Source organism: Schizophyllum commune (assembly GCF_000143185.2).
Source record: "Schizophyllum commune H4-8 unplaced genomic scaffold SCHCOscaffold_7, whole genome shotgun sequence".
In the NCBI taxonomy this organism is placed as follows: domain Eukaryota; kingdom Fungi; phylum Basidiomycota; class Agaricomycetes; order Agaricales; family Schizophyllaceae; genus Schizophyllum; species Schizophyllum commune.
The window spans coordinates 931098-950264 of record NW_026089544.1 but is presented as its reverse complement, the minus strand read 5'-3'; the positions used below and the strand labels follow the sequence as shown (position 1 = coordinate 950264).

Here is a 19167-nt window from a genome sequence, read left to right as displayed (position 1 = left end):
CGCCCCATTCTTCGAAGGTGCCTCACAACTCTCTGGTTTTTCCAATCTCCTCGCGAAGCCCTGCAAAAAGTTCAAGACTTGCTTGTTTTAGGGGCTCAGCGACTGAATGCGACAGGCGTTAACGCGGGCTCAGACGCCTCGCCAAGAATCTCTATCGATGCCTAATCGACTCCCCAGCTCAGCACACACGAATCCAACTTTGGCTCAGCGACGTAGCTACTTTGCAGGTCAACCACAAGACTGTTCTTACAGACTGGATTCATTATGCATCAGGTCCTAGTCTTCGCTGCAGGCAGGCAACTCGGCCGTGGCTTTCAGCTGCGTCGAGGACGCGATGTAATTAATAGAGACGTTACCGCACGATCCTTTGGAGCGCCTACGCACCTTAATTTCGAGCCAACTCGCAGGAAGGCTTCTCATGAGTTCTTGTACAGTAATTCATGAGTTTTCTGGATGAGTGGAAAAAATCGTGATATTGGTCGAGCAAAAGCCGTGCAGATATACACCTCGAGCATGATTACAGTTACATCCTTGAGCCGCGTTCAAGTCCCCCGCGCGTGCCTCAAGAGTTGGGTATCGACGACACCGGCGGCAGCCTCTCCTTATCCACCGCCATCTTGTCCGAGCTCAAAAGCCCCGAGACCGACGTCGACAGCGGCAGCACTTGCCTGGACGACGCCGGTGGTGGGGGAGCTCCTGGCCCCGCCAGAGGTGGCAACGCTGGGCCAGCCAGTCCCGCCGCTCCCGGACCACTCAACCCAACTGGCGGACCCGCGAGGCCTGCGCCTGGACCACTGAGTCCCGTCGGCGGGCCGCCGGAAGGCGGTAGCATCGTCCCTGCAGGCCTATGCGGTGATCCCGGCGCCGTGGACGGATGGTAGGGTGACCGTCCAACACTTGCATGCGATGGCGACCGCCCGAGCCCGGCACTCGATGGGCTGCGTGAGTGTGCACCACCAGGCGACCGCGGACGTTCCGCTGGCAGCGGCATGCGCGACCGGGTGGGCGAGAGTATGCCCCCTGACGAACCCTGCCGGGAGTGCTGTTGCGAGGCGGGGCGCGAGCGCTGAGACGAAGAGGGCCGTTCCATTGGGGGACCTAGCGGACGATCCATCGGTCCTACGGGACGCTCGAGGGGGGTAGGAGGACCACTCGTACGCTCCATGGGTGGTGCCAAAGCACGGTCCATGGATGGGAGTACAGCGCGATCCATGGGAGGAACAACAGCACGATCCATAGGCGGACCGCTCGGACGCTCCATCGGCGGGAAGCGCGACGAAGGGCCCGGTGGCGAGCCCGACATCCCACCTGGACTAGGAATAGGTGGACGCATATCCACATCGCGCGGCCATGCCGAACCGGGACGCGGGGCATCCGACGGACCCTTCGAGGACGAGGGTACCGCAAAGGGCATCGCCATCGGCGGACGCTCTCTATCCATTGGAGGCCTCTCCCTCTCCATGGGTGCGCGCTCCCTATCCATCGCCGCACGCTCTCTATCCATCGGTATCCGTTCACGATCCATCGGCGCGCGCTCTCTATCCACTGGTACCCGTTCACGATCCACTGGCGCGCGCTCCCTTTCTTCTGGTGGGCTCCCCTGCAGGAGCGGCGGTCGCCCGCTAGGTCCCGACTTCGACAGCGACGCAGACCGACTATGCCCCTCAAATGCATTTGGAGGCGAACCACTGTGCATCTGCCCCGCTGCCATATTGATCGCCTCCCCCTGGCGCTCGTACTCCCTCGGCGGGCGCGGGCTTGGCTGGGCAGGCGGGTGTCGGTGCACTACATGGTGGTGATGAGGCCGATGGTGATGGTGGTGCGGGTGGACGTGTGGATGATGATGCACGTGCGGCGGCACCGCGGGCTGGTGTCGATGTTGCTGTTGCTGCTGCTGCTGCTGCTGCTGCTGAATCAAAAGCTGCTCGCGCTCCTTCTCGTCGCGGTAGCGCGCCGCGTCCGCCTGATGTTGCAGGTCTCGCTCCCTCTCCCGCCTATCGCGCTCCTTCTCGTGCTGGACAGCGATGATGCGGTCCTCCTCCTCCCAGGTGCCGTTACCGCCCGCCCAGGGCATGCCGCCCATGCGCGGGCTAGGCGAGCGGCGGCCGCTGCCAAAATAGCCTTGGCGCGACGAGGGCCGCGTCATGTCCCTCGACTTCGTAGGCATGGGGGGCGGCATGTTGCTGGGACCCTCATTGTACACCTGCACGCTCTGCATGAGCCCGATGCTCATCCCGCCACCAAGGCCCATCAACCCGTCGTTGATGACCCCAAATGCGTTCGTGCCGCCACCGGGGACGATCATGCGCCCACCGCCAGGGGCATAGTCGATGTTGACGCTGCGACGCGTGTTGCCGGCAGCGTTGTTGGGCTGCGCGTGCATCTGGAGGAAGCGGAGATCGTGCTCAATGTCCAACTGACCGAGACGCGGAAGCTCAGGGTAGGAGGGCGAATTCGACAAGGGGTTGACGCCGGGCTGGCTGCTGTGCTTTGAGCGCTTGCGCTTGTTTGTGATGGCGCTAGTGGGTGTCGCAGACTCAATTGTCTTCCGTAGCAGGGGCACAGTGGGCATGCCGATTTCAGGAGGCGGCAGAGGCATGCGGCGCGCTATGGAAGTGTGAATACGCGTGATATGTGTATATCAATGATGGACGCACTGGGAGGGGGCCGCTCCAGGGTGCGTCGATCTCTTTCCAGACGGCGGCGTTTACGGTTCGTCTCGGAGATCATGTCCGTCTGAAGTTGATCACGTTCAAACTACAGCAAACAGAGGATCAGCGGACCGCCTTCACATAGGTATTGAGTACGTACCTGCCACCAACTCCAAATGGCCATTTCATCGTGCGCGCGCTTCCTCTGCACGGCTTGAGTCTCAACCTCCTGGCGAGCGTCTGCTAGTCGCATGCGAGTATCACGGCGCTTTGTTAGTTCAGATTGCATGTGAAGCATCTCAGGATGCGTCCCTATAAGCTGTAAGCGAAGCTGTCCATATGAACTCTCGAGGATCCGCGCACCATCATTGACGAGCGCCTCTTCCCACGCCAAATTGTCCATCTTCTCGACGTAGACATTCTCGCGAAGCAGGGCGAACTTGAGTTCTATGATGGCAAGGGTGTCAAGGGCCTCGGCGCGATGAGCAGGCTGTATTTCAGTTTCGTCTTCTTGGTCTTGTTCGAGTGCATCGTCCTCGGCGGCGCTGGCAGCGTCGGGGCTGGGTTCGCGGGACTGTTCTTGGGCCGAAGCAGGTTTGATGATGCGGGACCTGTAGGTAGAGATTAGCTGTATGTCGCGTCGAGGGGCTGGCAACGCACCTCCGGCCATCCTTAACAGGCGTTTCGTCGACAATTTCCTTCTTCTTCGAGATGGGTTTAGTCGAAGTTGGAACGGGGGCCTCCTTGTTCGACTTGGCCGGGGGCGTGTCGTCTTCGTCGATGTCCATATCCTCGTCCTTGCCCTTGTCTTTGGCCTCGTCGTCGTCAGAGTCCTTATCTTCGTCCTCCTTTTCCCCCTCTTCCTCCTCTTCGTCGCTGCCGCCGTCGTCCATAAGTGTCGAACCGACAACGGTGGACCCCGCCATGATTGACGACGCGGCCATTAGGGGGGCCGTGCGCGGTGCAGCGACGCCCACGTCCTCGTCGTTGTCGGATTCATCTCCCTCTTCGATTTCGCCTTCCTCCATTTCATCCTCATCCTCCGACTCGACGGACGGCTTGGCCGGCACCTTCGGGGTCTCACGGCTATTGTTGATGTCCGCCTGGCGCTTCTCGATCTCCTGACGAAGGAAGTCGTCGGCGTTCGTAGCCGGGGGTGGTGGCATCCTCGCCGACGGTGGCGCGGTGTCTTCTTCGGGCTCGGGCTCTTCGCGCTCGTTGTCGTCCTCGCCAACCTCGCCCTCTTCCTCCTCTTCCTCGGGCTGCTCGCCCTCCTCTACCTCATCCTCCTCGTCGTTCTTGGTGGCCCAGCCCCACATCGGCGCGGGGACGATAGAGTTGCGTTTCTTGCTGCGGGGGCGCGGGGGGCGATTGGGAACACGACGGCCCTTGACAAGGTCTTTCGTCCGATCGGTTTCCTTTCCGGACGACTTGGCCGAGTCGTCCGCGTCGTCGTCGGCGCCGTCCTCATCCTCCTGCATAGCGTCGTCTTCATCGCCACCCTTGTCATTGCGACGCGTATCCTGCTCTTCCTCAGTCTCATACTCCTTGTCGTCATCGTCGGCTGCGGGCGCGCGCTTCCTGGACGAGGGCTTCACGCTCGACACTGATGGCTGATGGACGGAAGCCCTCTTCTTCGACTGCGAGCGGCGGTCTTGCTCGTCCTCCGTGAGCTCAGAGAGCTCGGAATCGTTGTCCCCGCCCCTGCCGTGAGGCGCCTCCGATGACATGGGGATTTCTCGTCGTATCTCAGGTGGTTTCGAGGGTCCGGAGGGTGGCTCGGGCGACGGTGATGGAGAACTCAGAGGATCCGAGGAGATTGCAGAGTTGACCATGGCGGCGCGGTGAGAAAAGGTGAAGGACATTGGTCGGCCAAGGTTTGATCGCGGGGCTACGTAATCTAATCTTATCGCGCCCCGTGATCCTTTGTTTGCTCCCGTCAGTATGCACTCTATGGACCCACCGAACTCGATTTTTACCCTGCCATAGCACTCAGTCTACCTACAAAGCTTTGCATATGTGCATTTCTTGAAGAATCAGGTACGGAGGTGATTTGATAGCGATAGAACGAGGTTCAGAGGCCGCCTCACGCCTCGGGTGACCTTCCTCTTTGGATCAGTCTCATTGTGGCAAACTTGCACATACAAGCCCTTGGTCTGTAGCAGTCGTACTAGAGAGAACATACACTGCGGTATGAAGCATGGAGATGACTGATGAGGAAGGCAAAAAAAACGGTCAAAATAGGCTCGGAGAACGCGCCAAATGCTGGACGAAGGCCTGGCTTCGGAATGGCGTGATATACCCAGAGTGACAATTTCGACAGGCAAGATAATTCTATGACGTTTCGCAAGGTCTGTGCCTGCGCCATCGAGAATATGCAGCGCGCGACTGCGCCATAGCAGCGCTTGACAAGGACAGAGGGATCATCTCCTGCCAAAGGGCAAACGTCAAGAAATCGAGGTAGACAAGAGCCTTTCAGGCCAAGAGAACGAGGACTGCATCCATACCTAGGACGTCTCGTAGGACCACACCATCGGAAAGAAAGTCGGCGACATTAATGAGTTTAGAAAGCTTTGGCGAGGCGGCGTCGATGCGTACTGGAAAGTTTCCGGAACGTGCGGGATGGCGTTGAGGTTGAGGCATGAGTATAGCTAGAGCGCTTTCCCAAGCGATAGATGGCACACAGGCCCCAAGACAGTCGTCGGATACAAGTTGAACTGCTCAAGAAACGCGCACGTCACGCGTGACCTCGCGCGCCACCTCCGACGCGCCCTTGACCAATCAACGGCATTGTGCTGCTCTCCTCCCGCCATCACCATGGTCTCCGCCGACAACCTCAACTTCGACGTCCTCGAGCTCATTTTTGCCTTCCTCGCGAGCAAGGACTTGCCCAATGTGGCGCTGGTCAGCCGATCCTTCAACGCTGCAGTCCTTCCGCAACTGTACCGCGTCCTGCCCTTCAGGCAGTTTCATGCGAAACGACATGACGTCGTACGTCCCCATTTTCTTACCGAATCTGTTCATCTCTAAGTGTACGCAAAGGTGATGTCCCCATTCGCTGCCGTTTTGGCGCATCCCGATCTTGCGATACATGTCCGACAAGTTGGTATGTGCTAGCACGATCGCTCGTCAGAGGGTTTCTCTCAATTATATAGACATCCAATGCATCCCCCTTTACAAAACAGGGTACCCACACCCGGTTTTCCTGCGCCAATGCACGCAAGCGCTGGCCCTTTGCACCAACCTGCAGACGTTCAGATGCTCCATCCCTTCATTCCCAAGCTTCATACTATCCCTTGAGGATAAACCACGGCTTACGACTTTGCGGATGCATGGATCCCTTACAACATGTCAAGTCGAGCGGCTACTGCGAATCAATACACTGGTGTCTCTCGTTGTGGATACGGCGACGTGGACGATACTTGATGCGCTGCCTCGATGGGCAGAGAGCATGGAGGATAGCCTAGAGAATTTGACGATTTTCGTGCGTGGCCTCTATCTAATTCATTGTTCATGCTCTTATTTGGTGATAGATGGCACCCGACTTGAACGAGGGCGTTCTCCGGTCGACTGTACTGTCGTTGACGCGATTACGATCGCTTCATGTCGTCGGCTGCCAGAAGATCGACCACAATGCCCTTCTCAATCTCACCGAGCATACCCCATTGCTCGAGAGCCTGGCCTTGACAGCCACTGTCAGTGCCACACCACTTACCGCTCCGCTGCCGCTCATACTTTCCACAGGACAGCACCTGCCCCCTCTCCACCGCCGACCACACCCTCGCCAACCTCCGGCACCTCGCCATCGACGGCCGCTGGCATCAGTCCTCCTCAAACATGCTCACTGTGCTCAACACCATCATGGACCACATTAACGCCGCCGCGCCGACGCTTACTTCCTTCGTCCTCCGCTTCCATGAGCGCTCGAAGACGCAGCTCACGTTGCCCCTCCTGAAGCCCATCCTTGACGCGCACAAGAACACGCTGCGCACGCTGAGCTTCATTGAATGCACCGTCGGGCTAGACCTCGTCGCGCACATCTGCAATGTCTGCCCGATCATCCAGAGGTTAGAGATCGGGTTTCCGGCGATGGATCCGGTAAGCGACTATCTTTCTTTGGGTAGAGACATAATGTGACCGCTGACGAATGCTCTCTTCAGCTCGGTCAAGTCGCCTTCACCTCCATGATCGCCCGCTCCTTCTCGATCCGCGTCCTCGTCGACCTCAACAGCCACAATCACGGACCACAGTCGCACAAGCTCACCCTCTCCCCCGAAGGCGTCAAGAACTTCATGAGCAACGTGCGCAACTTACGGACCATCATCACCGATGGAAGGGTGTGGACGGTCAGTTGCGACATCCTTGCTATGAGAGTTGAGCTGATTATCTTGATTGGACTGCAGGGCCAGCGCATCGGAGGCGAAATGAAGGTCTCGTTTGAGCGGCAGGCGGTCAGGCAAAAGACGAGCTCTTTTTGGTTCATGCCGAGGGCTTGAACCTACATACTCTACTACACCATTTCGTCGCTTTGAGCACAAACCAATAGAATAAATTCTGGGATTCGCATGGTCCACGGTGCATGAACATGTTATTCGTGAGCAACCAAGGAGCGTCGGTAGTGTTCGAGTACTTGAGGCAAGTGGAGCGGGCTGAAGGCCGTCGAGCAGTCTTGAGGTCGAAGGCAGCAGATGGAGAGTAGATATGATCGGGCGCTGTTCAAGGCGTCCTATAATGGTATCATCTGAAGTAGGGTATATATACAGTGTCCGTTGAAATGTCTCTTAAGTATCTGCGCGCTCCTTCCCTTTGTCCGTCACAATACAGTCCCAGTAGAACCTCAGCCCAACCTTCATCCTCGCGTACCATCCCGGCGAGCAGCGTGCTTACCGCCAGAACGAGATGCGTTCCTATTAGAGGAATGAGACGCGTCCCGCCTGGAGGGCCGGGACTCCTCCTTATCGGAGGAACGAGGCTCGTTATTACCTTTGGACGGCTTCCCGCGCTTGGCCCGCTTGCGAGGCGAACCATCCTCGTCATTCGAAGACGCGTCGTGAACGGACCCCAGTTCGTCGCGCGTCTTGCGCTTGTTGCGCTTGCCCGTCGAGCGACGATAGCCGTGGTCCTCACGAGCGGGAGCGTCTGTCATCGTGACGTCGTCGCCTTTGTCCGCCACCTCGCCTGGGCCCGCAACCCCGAGCCTCTGTTGTGCTGCCTTCAGCTGTGCTTTTCGAGCGCGTTCCTTCAGCCGGTCGACTTCGTTCCGCGTTATCCAGACCAGGTCGTCCTTGATGGCCGTCCCCGCCATGCACATATTGTGCACCATCCACCAAGTCCCCGGATGAAGCGGCCGGCCACGCTTTTCCGGTTTGTATGAGTTGCGCAAGATATTGCGTACGGCAGTGAGGTAACCCTCGAGCGCTGCTGCCCAGTCGGGCGGAAGGGTACGCATGGCCACTGCCAACTTCTGCTTCTCGGTCAGAAGTTCGCGGCGCCTCTGCGTAACCTTGAGCACCCCGGGAAAAAGCTCATTGCATGTGTCTGATTGCGCGAGGAGATCGTAACCGGCGGGACGTCGTTTCTTGGTGTGATGGAAGAGCAACCACAGACAGAGCCACCATATCGACTCCAGGTCGTGAGTATCCCGGAATCGCCATGGCAAGGTATCTGGATCTCCGTCCGTCGCTTCCGCTTTGACGCGGAACATCACGTCGTCAGCGTCTGACGCTGCGTTAAGATACTGACGATAGGCGACTTCGATGGCGAGGAAGTCGGGCGTACCCTAGATGCATAGCGTCAGCGAATGAGAAGCAGAACTGTGGATAAGTACGGACCGTCCGGAAGCTGCGCGTCCGCGGGTCACTGGCCCGTTTCGTGTATTCCAGGTCCGCCAGGACACCCCTCCCATTGGGCATCTGTAGTATATTATCCGCGCTGATGTCTCGGTGAAGCCAGCCTATACAGTGCAAGATGAACAAGCCTGTTCGAGATTTTATCAGCCTAAGAAAGTCTAGCAAGTCGGAGAATCCCATACCATAGGCTGCATCCGATACCACACTAAATGCCTTTCTCGCTTCTTTGATTTGGGATAGCGGTAGACCCTTCTCCATGACGAGACGATGATGCTTGCGCCGGACTATAGGGCGAAAAAAGCAGCCGACGACCTCTCGCGGCTTCGCTAGATCGGCTTCATTTCCAACGGTGCCCTGCCAGATCGAGATGTATCTCGAGCCATCTTGCATGACCGAGTCGCTGTCCACGCAGAACATGTTGCGATGGTTCGGAAACTCGTACCCATTTGCAATGACATCTTGTGTATCGTCTGGGCGACCATTGACTGCCACCTCCACGCCATTGATTATAGGCACGAAGAACCGTGTGCGCTCTTCTGGGGTTAGCTTCCCATAAAGAGGGTCTACGATGCGGTCGGACTTATACGAGGCAAGGTCCTCGACGTCATCTAGGGGCGGGTGACATTTCCTCTGCCAGTCGAAGGAAAGGATGTCTGCTTCGATGAGTTTCAGAGTTGTGAATTCTGTATCGCGCGTCGCTTCGACCCAGCAATCCTTGATGACGAACGTCTTGTCGACACTTTCGCCCTCCTTATACGCAGAGAATATGCGAGTGCAGCGGCCAAAACCGTCCTCTGGACAGAAGTCGGCCAATACCTGCGTCGCAATATAGAACACGTTATCAACCGCAATGCGAAATTGACGCGGTGACGTGTTTGCAACAGAAGACGGAGACGAAGGTAGCAGAGTGATGGTCGGGTCGAAGCCCAGCTCCGGCATGGTGGCGAAAGATAGGCGAGCATAGACATCAATCAGGATCTTGAAGTTCTGCAGCAAGATTCAGGATTGTCCAACAGCGGAAGGTCATGACATACCTTGTTGAAATCGAAAGCCTCGCTGACGACGAGAACCTCGCGGTTGTAGTGCCACAAACGCACTGTGGTGTCGGCAAACGTCATTCCGAATGTAAATCGGCGGCGCGGGTCCATTCGCATGGTCTGATGTAGGTCCCAGATGACCTTCAAGTTGTTCTATGAGCGAGTTAGCGAAGGAGACGCTGGTTCATGATGTGCACTCACATCTTGCACGTTAGTTGCGTTGAGTATCTTCTTGTACTGAACATTGCAGACACAATCGTATATATCCAGCTCGTGGTCGTGGTCGCCAATGAGGTAGTGGAAGGCGTCGCAGGGGGCAGAGTTATGCTTCGACCCCATGAGCGGTGTGTTGCCATTGCTGACCAATCGCGTCGTCGGGGACAGGTCGTCTCGAACAGCTTTGCAGCAGGCGATAACTTGGTCGCACATGTCGGTAAAGGCAGCGTACACCGTCTTCTCGTTGTCGGCGCGCTGCCGAGGGAGATGCGCGTAGTCGCTCCAGACCTTGTGTTTCCTATCGTACGGGGCGTGCTTCGTCCCCCATTGAGTGGCGCGTGCCTTCTTGTCGAGGATGACCTGCTCGTCAACGTCTCCATACTCGTGCCACTTCCCGCAGAGCTTTCGGGAGACCTTTGCGATCTGCTTTTGGTCGAGCTTCTGCGGTGGCATGAAATGGTCGAGAAAGTCGACGATGGAGATCTGGGGAACAGAGCCGATGTAGTTCACGAAGATTTTCCGTGCGGAAACCATGTTCCCCTCTCGATAGCGTGAGTTAAAGCGGGGGACGTCGACCTTGTAGGGGGAGCTGTCGCCGACAGGAAGATGAGCCATGATGATGAGGATTGAGAAGAAAGTGATGACTGACATTTTGCAGGATATATAGCAGTCTATCCAATGGCCACAATCCGATCAGAATGCGGTGTCGACAAACTGTCATTGTTCAATGTTAAGCGCTGGCCAACCGAAGGTCAAAAACTGACTTACCTTGGCCCGGAATAGGCGCCTAAGTCAACAAAGTGGTGGCAACGTATGAACTTGCAAAGATATAGTCGCGGTGTGCAACTCGAGCAGCGCAACGCAAAAGGTGGCAAACAGTGGTGGTGGCCAGGAGCAGATTCAACAGAGGTCAAAGCGGTCGAATGCCACGAGGTGGCATTCGGTGGCACGTTACAGTCACGTGGTTTGCCACACCTATGTTGGTTCGAACTTCGGTGGGCTGCATATATATGCCCTGCGGATGGCCTGATCCTTAGAAATTGAGCGAGAGCACGTACTCGGGTCAGACTTGAGTTGCACTTGTTTGCCACAATTACAAGTGTGCCAAAGACTAACGTGCTCTCAACCACTCGGTAACGTGGCACACGAAGCAATTGGGCTGGAATCGCAACGCTCTCTGAATATTCTCACATGCATTTCCACGAGCTACCTACTGTTTAAAAGTCACCCAAGTCCACATCTATCGAATCCAACACCGACATGGCCGCCTTGGGTTTGACAGTCGGCAGCACTGGCTCTGGCGTTGCCACAGCACTCGCCATCCTGGCCGCAGGCGTCGCAGACCTGCGACCGCATCCGAGTCAGCCCCACGACTCCACCAGACCTTGCACTGGACAAGAACGCACCTCGACACCCCCGGCGTCCCCTTATGCCTCTCATTCGCCCGCTTCTGCGCCTTCCTCCTTTCCTGCTCGGCGAGCTCCGCCTTCCGGATCGCCTCCGCATTCGCGCGCCGATTCCGCTCGTTCACCATCGCAACAATGTCAACCGCGTTCTGCTTGCCAGCACTACCCCCGTTTTGCAAGGACGACGGCGGCGGTGTGTCCGCAGCCGGGCGCGAGGATGAGGGGGGCGCAGAAACGCCATTCGGCCCTGCGAGGGCGGCAAGCTGCTTCTGCAATGCGTCAACCTCGTCGAAGTCGCGGCGCGCTTCGGCAAGGCTGAGCGCCTGCTCGAGGCGCGCGCGCTCGGAAACGAGCTCAATGCCGGTGAGCTGGTTACCGAAGACGCGCTGCTTGAGCTCGCGGCCGCGTTTGGTCATGTAGGTAATTTCTTCCTGCGGCAGTTATTGGTACGATACAAAACACAACGAGGGATATATTATACGGCTACTGGAATGGACACGTACCTCAGTCACAGGCTTGCTCACAAAGCGCCGCATCTCTTCAGATTTGCGCGCGATGGTGTCGTGCGTAGGGAACGGTAGCCTCGCTTTCTGCCACACAATCTTCGCGCGCGCGAATTCTCGCTGTTAAAAAATTCAAAACATGTCCCAAGCAGGTCGAGACGTCCACGCACATCAGACGGTTTTGAGTTCGACACCTTATCCATCGCCCAGGTCCGCGCAGCATCTCCGTGCCGCAGGACCACATCAAAGTCGATGTATTTTGAGCCATCGATGGCATAGGGCTTCTTTGTCTCCTCAAAGTCGACGACCTCGCAGACGCGGTACACCGGCATCCCGTTCTCGTTGCCAATCAGGTAGCGCATCCAGGCACCTGCGAGCGTTAAGTTCGAGCGCACATCATCGGTGTGGCTCGATACTGACCCTTCGCGTAGTCCTGGAACCAAGGCGCGTAGCAGTGCTTGACGATCATGTCGCGCGTGAGCCAGATCTTCCACATGTCGGCGAGAGTGACTTCTTCGTCGCGATACGAGGAGCGTTCCTCAGAGCGGTGTCGTTCGGTGCGACGCTCTTCGTGGTCAGACTGTTCGTCCCCGGAATCCATTACCATGTCGGACCCGTCCGAGACGGATCGTGAACGCGACCGCGAGCGTTCTCTGTCGAACTCCTTGTTCTATGAGGCTGAGTGTCAGCGGGAAGTCTTGAGTAGCAGATGGAGTAAGTAGCTACACACCTTGCTCCGATCGTCCTTTTCTTTCCGCTTCGCCTTGAGCTCATCGAGCTTGCGCGTCTTCTCCTTCGTCGCGCCACGCGCCGTGTGCTGACGTTTCGCCGCACTCGCCACGGCCCCGCCCTGGTGCTGCGCAAACATGGCCATAAGACCGGCCTTGTCGAGCTTTTGCTGCTTCTCCTCCAGACGCTGCGCGAGGATGTTCTCGCGCTCAAGCTCGGGAAGCCCAAGCAGGCTGGTAATGACAAGTCAGTTGCCCATGGTTCAATCGAAGAGTGAGCTGGTCAACGCACTGTTCCCTATCCTCCTCATCTATGTATTTCCCCTCCAGTGGGTACTTCTCTCCCTCCTCGTCGTCCTCCTCGTCACTGCTCGCATGCCGTTTCTTCCTTGGTTCCGGGCTCGCAGATCGGTCCTCCGACTCCGGAGTCCCATCAGAGCTGCCGAGCATTAACATTAGCACTCTTATTACAAACCCCCTCTCAGCATAATGCGTACTGTCTCCTCCGCTTAGTAGACCCGTCCGACTGCTGTTGCTTTCTCTTGCGCTTCTTGTCCTTGGAGGACTCGGTCGCGAGCGCCAGGATCTCGTCGTCAATCTCAAAGTCGGACATGGTGATAGAGGAGAGGAATGGACGAGGACGCCGGGAAAGGGAGGTAAGCAGCGGCTTTGGACGATGAACGTCGAGCTAAAGGTGCACTTCTGTTGTTGCCGGAGGGCCAATCATCCGGACACGTGCGCCGTTTATGCCGGGAGATCGGGCCGAGGGACCGGATCAGGCGCGCTTCGTCTGCTGTTGCCATTTCACTCTTTCGACGCTTTCCCTCCTCCGCCACGACCGAGTGCTGTTCAAAGACAAGTATTTGTTGCTGCAATATACCGCTTTGTTGCATTCTTTCCATCTGACGCGCTGGGAGTTGGCTCTTGACGTCGTAACCCAGTCCATTCTCGCATTTTCCTGAAGGTCAGATCGATACGAATATTGTCTATCACTCGGGGGCTTTGATTCACATCGCCTTCATCCTCCCACTCCCATCCCAGTCCAGATCAGGGCGACCCAAATACGAAAAGACGCCTTCGCCTACCTACCCCTACCCCAGAATGTTTGGTTGCTGCGTCGCGGGACGTCCCCTCCAGACGAATATCCAGACCATTGATGATACCCATGCTATCTTCGAGCTCCCCCACGCGAGTTCGGTGAACCATGTATGTGTGTTCTTACTGGGAAATGGTGCGTGACACGCTATTGTGTTTCTTTGACTAAATGCTTACCATCGTTGTGACACAGTCCCCTTCCCCGATGGCTATGGTGCCACCGTACACTTCTTCTGGCCTGGCAAAGGCTTCCAGTTACTGGGAATGTACGTCTATATGCCATTCTAACGTCCTCGAGGCTGCTCACACTCCCCCTCTAGGCTCTCGAATGAGAAACCGTCCGCCATCTTCCGACTACGGGGCACATTCTCCAGCACCACATCCCACTCGATCTCCAGTGCCATGAGCTCCCCCTCCCCTTCCCCTGCACCAGAAAACCCTATGGGCGCCGACGTCGTCGCAGTCCTCGGCATCGCCATTGAGCCACTCGATGCGATTCAGGCGCAGATGGCGACGCTCAATTCTACTCTCTCGAAGCCACCACCAGCGATGGAGCCCACACTCATCGCGGAGAAGGTGGTGAAGAATCTATTCAACTTCGTCACCGGATTTGCGAACGGGATGATCACTCCCGAGACGCCTGTGCCGTTCGGGATCATCATGCGCTGGTATGACCAGTTCTTGGGGAAGGTTCGGGCAGGTGGGATAGGGTTCCTGGAGAGAGAAGCGTAGCGGAAGCTATTCTTTGTCGTGTCGTGTTGGACTGTATTCGAAATGTTGTGAACGCTGTAGCTATCACCATGTACAGTACGTACTCTCGAGACCGGCCATAATATCGCCTTCGTCATGGACGCGTTTCGTCTCGGCGACTTGTCATTATTCTCGCTGTCTTACGCGATTCCTTCGTCTCTCTCTCCATTTTCCGAGGGGCCCACGGCTCGCTACGCGTTGTGGAGACCGTAGTGGAGGCCGAGTGACCCCAAAGTACATGTGACCGCGTTGGGGACGTTCAACTTCACGGTGCAATTTGTTTTTCAACCCAGAGGTCCCAAGGGCCGAATTCGACTACTCATCGCGATTCAAGTGTCTCTATAGCACTGCTTCTATACTCAGGAATACGCCTAAGGCACATTTATTGCGAAACAAACACCGCACATCGAGAGAGAAATACGGCAAATGCCGGACCCTCGGCATTTACCGTCGCCAAATTACACAGGGATTCAGTTCACCTCGGACTAGGCATCGACGCAGGCTATCTCTGTGTCCAAAGCAGTGACAGTGCCATCATACTCAGTTGATAGCACTCCCAAACCATTCCTATGCGGTCCCATTCTGTCAATGAATTATCGCAAGCGTTCTGATGCTTGCTTTCGATGTACGTCGATGATATCAGATGATTGCGACTTGACTAGCTTCGGGCAACATTGCTTCCTATTTTTGACTGACTTCTGTCTACTTCTCTGCTGTTTTTTTGTCCAGGGCATCGGACAGTTCTGTCAAAATCAAGAAGTTATGTCCAAGTCACGTGTCAGAACAACCTCTATCGCCGACGTGCTTTTTTTTCCGCCTGCACATCTGCCTTCTGGCCATCATCTCGTCCTCCGCCATATATAGCATCCTTATATGCTGACGCCAAGCCCCATAGATGCTCGCCACATTACAATCCACCGCAATTGATAGCAGTGGAGTTATGGTGAGCTTTCGAACAGCTAAACGATCCGGGGGATGCGCCGCTGCCGCTCACTTTCAGGTGGGACAACTCTACGTTCCCCCAGAATCTCAAAGGTGCGCGATGTCCCGTTCAGCGGTTCTGTCGATGTTCAGAAATTGTAGATCCATATGTACCGCATTTGCGGCAAACACCGAGTAGTCGGAATTCCTTCCGCTCTCGACTCTCGATTCATCTCAATCCTACGCTGCCCTTTCTTCGCATAGCTATGTTGCAATGCTGCCGAGTATTTTGGAAGAGAGGATGTGCGCAGAGCGACACTCATGTTGAGATGGTCGCGCGGATTCGATCTCAGGACCTCCGGCAACCCGGCAAGCACGAAATAAGACGGAATCAGCACACGCCGTAGCCGCGCGACGGACACCTGGCCTGGTCAGGACGTCCATGATGCCTTGCTAGGTTTCATAAAGTCGGGCCACGATAAATATGCGCGTCGGCCTCGAGGCGATGGCGCTTCTCGCATCTTGGCTCCTGCCTTTCATCTTGGCCACTGCCACAGTAGAGAGCATGCCTCAGAGGTATATATCTCGCTCGAACGCACTCCACCCGCTCACCAAAGTCCCCGTCCTCTAGACGAGATACCCCCCTCCCCGTGGCGGTGAACGCCCCGCCGGCCGCGACGCTCCCGCACGCCGTCCGGCAGACCGCCATCGCGGCGGTCCTGCGCACGTCCCCGCTCATCATGTCCCTCTACGCGCTCATGACGCTCGCCATCGGATACATCTGGCACACCCTCTGGTGTCGCCGCTCGGACGCCCGGAGGAACACGAGCCACGGCTGGCGGCGCCTCAACGAGCGCGAGCTCGACCTGCTCCCCACGACCGCCGACCCCGAGCACGATGGCTCCGTGCCGCCACCGCATGTCCCGGACGCCAAGCCGCGCAGCTCGCTGCAGCTGCCTGATCGGGCCGGAGGGCGCTGGCGGCCACTGCACGAGAAACACACGAGGCGCAGCCACAGCGTCAGTAGCCTGCGCACCGTCCCGCCAGCAATTCCCCGCCCCATGTCGCCCGCCCTCCCCACAGCGAATCGGCGTGCAGGGACTCCTGGACCCAGCAGGCTTAGCGACGATCGCCCGCTAATAGACCTGCTCTCCGCTCCGCCGGATGACAGGGCGAAGTCCACGCCCCTCCCTTACGACTTTGCCACGAACGTACACGCCTGGGCGTCCGCATCGAACGACTCGCTCCCTCTCTCGGACGATGCGGGTATCTTCGGCCCGCGCGAGTGGCGGAACCCTGTTCTTCCCGTCCCTGCACGCTCGCAATCGCCGGCTTCGAGCTCGTCCGTGAATAGCAGCCACTCTTCTGACGCCTTACTTAACAAAGATAGGGCGGGGGTATCGACGGCCACCCTACCTTCCCCCCAGCCATCTCCAGAAGAACACGAACTCATCGACTGGTCCGACTCCCTATCCCCGCCTCCATCTCCGTCGCAGGCCTTACAAGACTTGATAAGGTTCGACGAGGAGCGGGAGAAGCAGTCCATGAAGGATGGCACGGCGCCTATCCGCCCCGCAATGCCGGTAAAGAGGAACGCCATCGATGTAGCTGTACGTCCATCATCGCCAGCTGCGCCACCATTGCAGGTGGATGAACTCTCGCAGGTCGACGCGCCCGCGGTACCCGTCAAGGAAGCAACCATCGCAGAGGAAACAGCAGCCGTTCCAGAGCCTGCTGCCGACGCCACTTCGGCCCTCCGCCAAGTCATTGAGGAGCACAATATTCCAAAGTGCGAGAGCCCAGCATCTATAAGCGAGCCTCTGCCCCTGTTCATCCGACCCACACCGGAACCCATCGTAGTGCCCGGGCCAGACGACACGTTGTCCGCGCCGGACGACTCGCTGTCGGCACTAGACGACGGCGATACGTGCTCGGTCAACTTCGAGGTCGTCACACCCACAGAGTCCAACTTCTCCATAGCTTCGTCAAGCCCCGAGCTACGCCGCGCCCCACTGCCGGCTGAGCCTGTGTTGACGCCGGTTGCAGAGGTGCCCTCGTGGGCCGCTGAGGTGCAGGAGGCGGTCCAGGATGAGGAAGAGCCCGAGGACGCATACTTCGCGCACGCACAGCCCGACGCAAGGCCTGACTCCGTGAACGACTCTATCTACTACTCCGACACAGACTCGGTCTCGTCAGAGTCCGAGCACGACGCTGATGTGTCCAGCGCAGGAGACGAAGACGATGAGCCGGAGATGCCCGAGCCAAGCGCTCCGGTGGAAGCGCACATCTTCGTCGACGACGATATCCCGCCGTTCTTCCTTGAGTCGCCTGTCGACGAAGAGGCGCAGGATCAGGAAGATGCTCAGTCACCGATGAGTTCGCAGGGCTCGCGTTCGCTGTCCATCGACATTGCGAGCCTGAAGAAGCAGAGCCTCGGGAGCGCGCTACCGTCTCCTACGGAGGAGCGTCTGACACAGGACGCCGCGGAGCGCACCCCCACAGCTTCCAAAGCGCAGTCGCCCGTCGAGTCGGAACCAACGCCTCCCGCTATTGCTTTCTTGCCAGCCGACATCGTCACATCGCCTACCAACGTCGTTGCTTCTCCTATCGAGGTCACGGCGTCACCCATTGAGGTTGCGATTGATTCAACGTCTCCTGCACTCCTGGAGAAGCCGGAGGAGGCCGATATGGCGCTCTCGGTCGTATGTCAGCCTGTGCCTGCGCAAACGCCCACCCCGCCGTCGTCTCCTCCGATGCCGCCTTCTGCGGGCACGAAGAAGCGCCCGGCATGGTCTGTGCGCGCGCTTGAAGCCCCGCAGCTCAGCTACACGCGCACAAAGTCGAGTGACGCCAGCAGGAGCGACTCCATCAGCAAGAGCGATTCCGCCAGCGAGAGTCACAAGAAGCTGGAAGCGTCTACACGCGCCAGTACCAAGGTTGAAAAGAAGACCGAGGTCGAGAAGACGCCCGAAGTTACGAAGGACGAGGCGGAGCAGGCAGTAACACCCCGTCTCGCCGCGCCTTCGCCCATCGTCCGTCAGTCAAGCGTCCCTGGCGGCTTCCCTGGCACCGACATCGATGACGAATACGAGGACCCGCCGCTCCTCGAGCTGCCGCCCAAGTCCCCTTCGTCCGAGCAGCAAACCTCGCCGTGGAAGTTCCGCTTCCCGACGCGGCCGGAGCCGCTCACGCTTGACGTCGCGCTGACGATGCAGCTGCGGCCGGGCATTGGCGTCAACTCGGACCCCGCCTGGATGGTAAGATTCCTCATGGCCGCGTTCGGCTGGCTGGGCGTCCTCGCTGCGGGTGGCGAGGGCTTCTGAAAGGATGGGTGCGCGATGTTTCTCAGCAGATGCTGGTTTGTTGTCTCTTCTGGACCAGGGCTGCCGTAGAGCGTGTGGCCATTGACACTTATCTATCCGTCGTCCAATCCTCCCTGACATTGTAGCCCTCCTGTGTCATTGTCCCTTCCATGTCGTCGCGTAACTACCGTTGCCGCATCGCTGTGTCGTATGTGGTTCCCATCCTCGTTTCTCGTGTTCCCTCCGCTGTCGCTGTTGGACGACTTGTTGCTGTTATCTGGATTTTCTCTGGACCCTACATGGTCGTTCATTCCATCTTCCGTCACGAATCTCATGCATGCATCTGTACTTATTATACCAGTCACCACACATACAGTAGTGCCCTCACATTCCTATACTGTACATAGCTCGCGTCCTAATTATTAATGCACTGGTATTTTCCCAAATATCAGGATGGCTGATTTCATTGGCAGGCTGTTATTTGCGCAGGGTCTCTCGCCTCCCATCGCTCGTCTCTGGAGCTTACAATGACCTTCTAAGGTTGTGCACGAAGTTGAAGGCCACGGCGTGCGTGACAGTGTGGGAATGTGCTAGGACCCGCCCGCCATTGTTATAAACGGGAAAGCAATCGCTTGGACCTTCGTTCACAACTTGGCTTCCACTTTCATCGTCCGCCCTTGTGGCTCCTCTGGACTCCATCTCCATCTCT

At 57.5% G+C, this 19167-nt stretch overlaps 7 protein-coding genes across 7 annotated transcripts; 4 read left to right on the top strand and 3 right to left on the bottom strand.

Moving 5' to 3' along the window:
- Nucleotides 1-802: 802 nt before the first annotated feature.
- SCHCODRAFT_02544353 (uncharacterized protein) lies at nt 803-1771 on the top strand (the record flags this gene model as incomplete). Its single annotated transcript, XM_003030958.2, has 1 exon — nt 803-1771. A coding segment is annotated over exon 1 (606 nt), but the record flags the coding sequence as incomplete, so codon positions are not given.
- A 696-nt stretch (nt 1772-2467) lies between these two features.
- On the bottom strand, nt 2468-4668 carry SCHCODRAFT_02314405 (uncharacterized protein). The gene is made up of 4 exons (XM_050342347.1): nt 3312-4668; nt 3015-3262; nt 2812-2963; nt 2468-2757 (listed from the first exon to the last, which is right to left on the bottom strand). The coding sequence occupies exons 1-4, from the start codon at nt 4514-4516 to the stop codon at nt 2608-2610; spliced, it is 1755 nt and encodes a 584-aa protein (XP_050199579.1). The 5' UTR covers nt 4517-4668; the 3' UTR covers nt 2468-2607.
- Nucleotides 4669-5457: 789 nt separating this feature from the next.
- On the top strand, nt 5458-7224 carry SCHCODRAFT_02628600 (uncharacterized protein). The gene is made up of 7 exons (XM_050345479.1): nt 5458-5642; nt 5694-5757; nt 5807-6135; nt 6185-6346; nt 6396-6749; nt 6812-6997; nt 7055-7224. The coding sequence occupies exons 1-7, from the start codon at nt 5469-5471 to the stop codon at nt 7145-7147; spliced, it is 1362 nt and encodes a 453-aa protein (XP_050199578.1). The 5' UTR covers nt 5458-5468; the 3' UTR covers nt 7148-7224.
- Nucleotides 7225-7500: 276 nt separating this feature from the next.
- Nucleotides 7501-10368, bottom strand: SCHCODRAFT_02505559 (uncharacterized protein; the record flags this gene model as incomplete). The annotated part of the gene is made up of 5 exons (XM_003031373.3): nt 7501-8430; nt 8483-8628; nt 8683-9487; nt 9535-9690; nt 9739-10368. 5 exons carry the CDS (start codon nt 10366-10368, stop codon nt 7501-7503), a joined length of 2667 nt encoding a protein of 888 aa, XP_003031419.2.
- Nucleotides 10369-10884: 516 nt separating this feature from the next.
- SCHCODRAFT_02628595 (uncharacterized protein) lies at nt 10885-13083 on the bottom strand. The gene is made up of 8 exons (XM_003031374.2): nt 12888-13083; nt 12683-12829; nt 12393-12624; nt 12083-12332; nt 11833-12032; nt 11663-11782; nt 11160-11590; nt 10885-11097 (listed from the first exon to the last, which is right to left on the bottom strand). Exons 1-8 carry the CDS (start codon nt 13001-13003, stop codon nt 10971-10973), a joined length of 1623 nt encoding a protein of 540 aa, XP_003031420.1. The 5' UTR covers nt 13004-13083; the 3' UTR covers nt 10885-10970.
- Nucleotides 13084-13204: 121 nt separating this feature from the next.
- On the top strand, nt 13205-14530 carry SCHCODRAFT_02544342 (DUF775-domain-containing protein). The gene is made up of 3 exons (XM_003030960.2): nt 13205-13621; nt 13679-13751; nt 13806-14530. The coding sequence occupies exons 1-3, from the start codon at nt 13492-13494 to the stop codon at nt 14215-14217; spliced, it is 615 nt and encodes a 204-aa protein (XP_003031006.1). The 5' UTR covers nt 13205-13491; the 3' UTR covers nt 14218-14530.
- An 844-nt stretch (nt 14531-15374) lies between these two features.
- On the top strand, nt 15375-18935 carry SCHCODRAFT_02749326 (uncharacterized protein). Its single transcript, XM_003030961.3, has 2 exons — nt 15375-15732; nt 15788-18935. The coding sequence occupies exons 1-2, from the start codon at nt 15641-15643 to the stop codon at nt 18477-18479; spliced, it is 2784 nt and encodes a 927-aa protein (XP_003031007.1). The 5' UTR covers nt 15375-15640; the 3' UTR covers nt 18480-18935.
- Nucleotides 18936-19167: the final 232 nt, after the last annotated feature.

Bases quoted from the DNA above. Each gene is read 5' to 3' on its own strand.
- SCHCODRAFT_02314405 (XM_050342347.1), bottom strand. From the start codon at position 4,516: ATGTCCTTCACCTTTTCTCACCGCGCCGCCATGGTCAACTCTGCAATC. The intron at 3,263-3,311 runs GTGCGTTGCCAG...CTCTACCTACAG, and splicing joins CCTGTTAAGGATGGCCGGAG to GTCCCGCATCATCAAACCTG. The intron at 2,964-3,014 runs GTGCGCGGATCC...TACAGCTTATAG, and splicing joins AGAGGCGCTCGTCAATGATG to GGACGCATCCTGAGATGCTT.
- SCHCODRAFT_02749326 (XM_003030961.3), top strand. From the start codon at position 15,641: ATGCGCGTCGGCCTCGAGGCGATGGCGCTTCTCGCATCTTGGCTCCTG. The intron at 15,733-15,787 runs GTATATATCTCG...CCCGTCCTCTAG, and splicing joins GTAGAGAGCATGCCTCAGAG to ACGAGATACCCCCCTCCCCG.
- SCHCODRAFT_02544342 (XM_003030960.2), top strand. From the start codon at position 13,492: ATGTTTGGTTGCTGCGTCGCGGGACGTCCCCTCCAGACGAATATCCAG. The intron at 13,622-13,678 runs GTGCGTGACACG...GTTGTGACACAG, and splicing joins TGTGTTCTTACTGGGAAATG to TCCCCTTCCCCGATGGCTAT. The intron at 13,752-13,805 runs GTACGTCTATAT...CTCCCCCTCTAG, and splicing joins GGCTTCCAGTTACTGGGAAT to GCTCTCGAATGAGAAACCGT.
- SCHCODRAFT_02628595 (XM_003031374.2), bottom strand. From the start codon at position 13,003: ATGTCCGACTTTGAGATTGACGACGAGATCCTGGCGCTCGCGACCGAG. The intron at 11,783-11,832 runs GTGCGTGGACGT...ATTTTTTAACAG, and splicing joins CGAACTCAAAACCGTCTGAT to CGAGAATTCGCGCGCGCGAA. The intron at 11,098-11,159 runs GTGCGTTCTTGT...ATGCGGTCGCAG, and splicing joins GGGACGCCGGGGGTGTCGAG to GTCTGCGACGCCTGCGGCCA.
- SCHCODRAFT_02628600 (XM_050345479.1), top strand. From the start codon at position 5,469: ATGGTCTCCGCCGACAACCTCAACTTCGACGTCCTCGAGCTCATTTTT. The intron at 6,347-6,395 runs GTCAGTGCCACA...TACTTTCCACAG, and splicing joins GCCTGGCCTTGACAGCCACT to GACAGCACCTGCCCCCTCTC. The intron at 6,750-6,811 runs GTAAGCGACTAT...TGCTCTCTTCAG, and splicing joins GGTTTCCGGCGATGGATCCG to CTCGGTCAAGTCGCCTTCAC.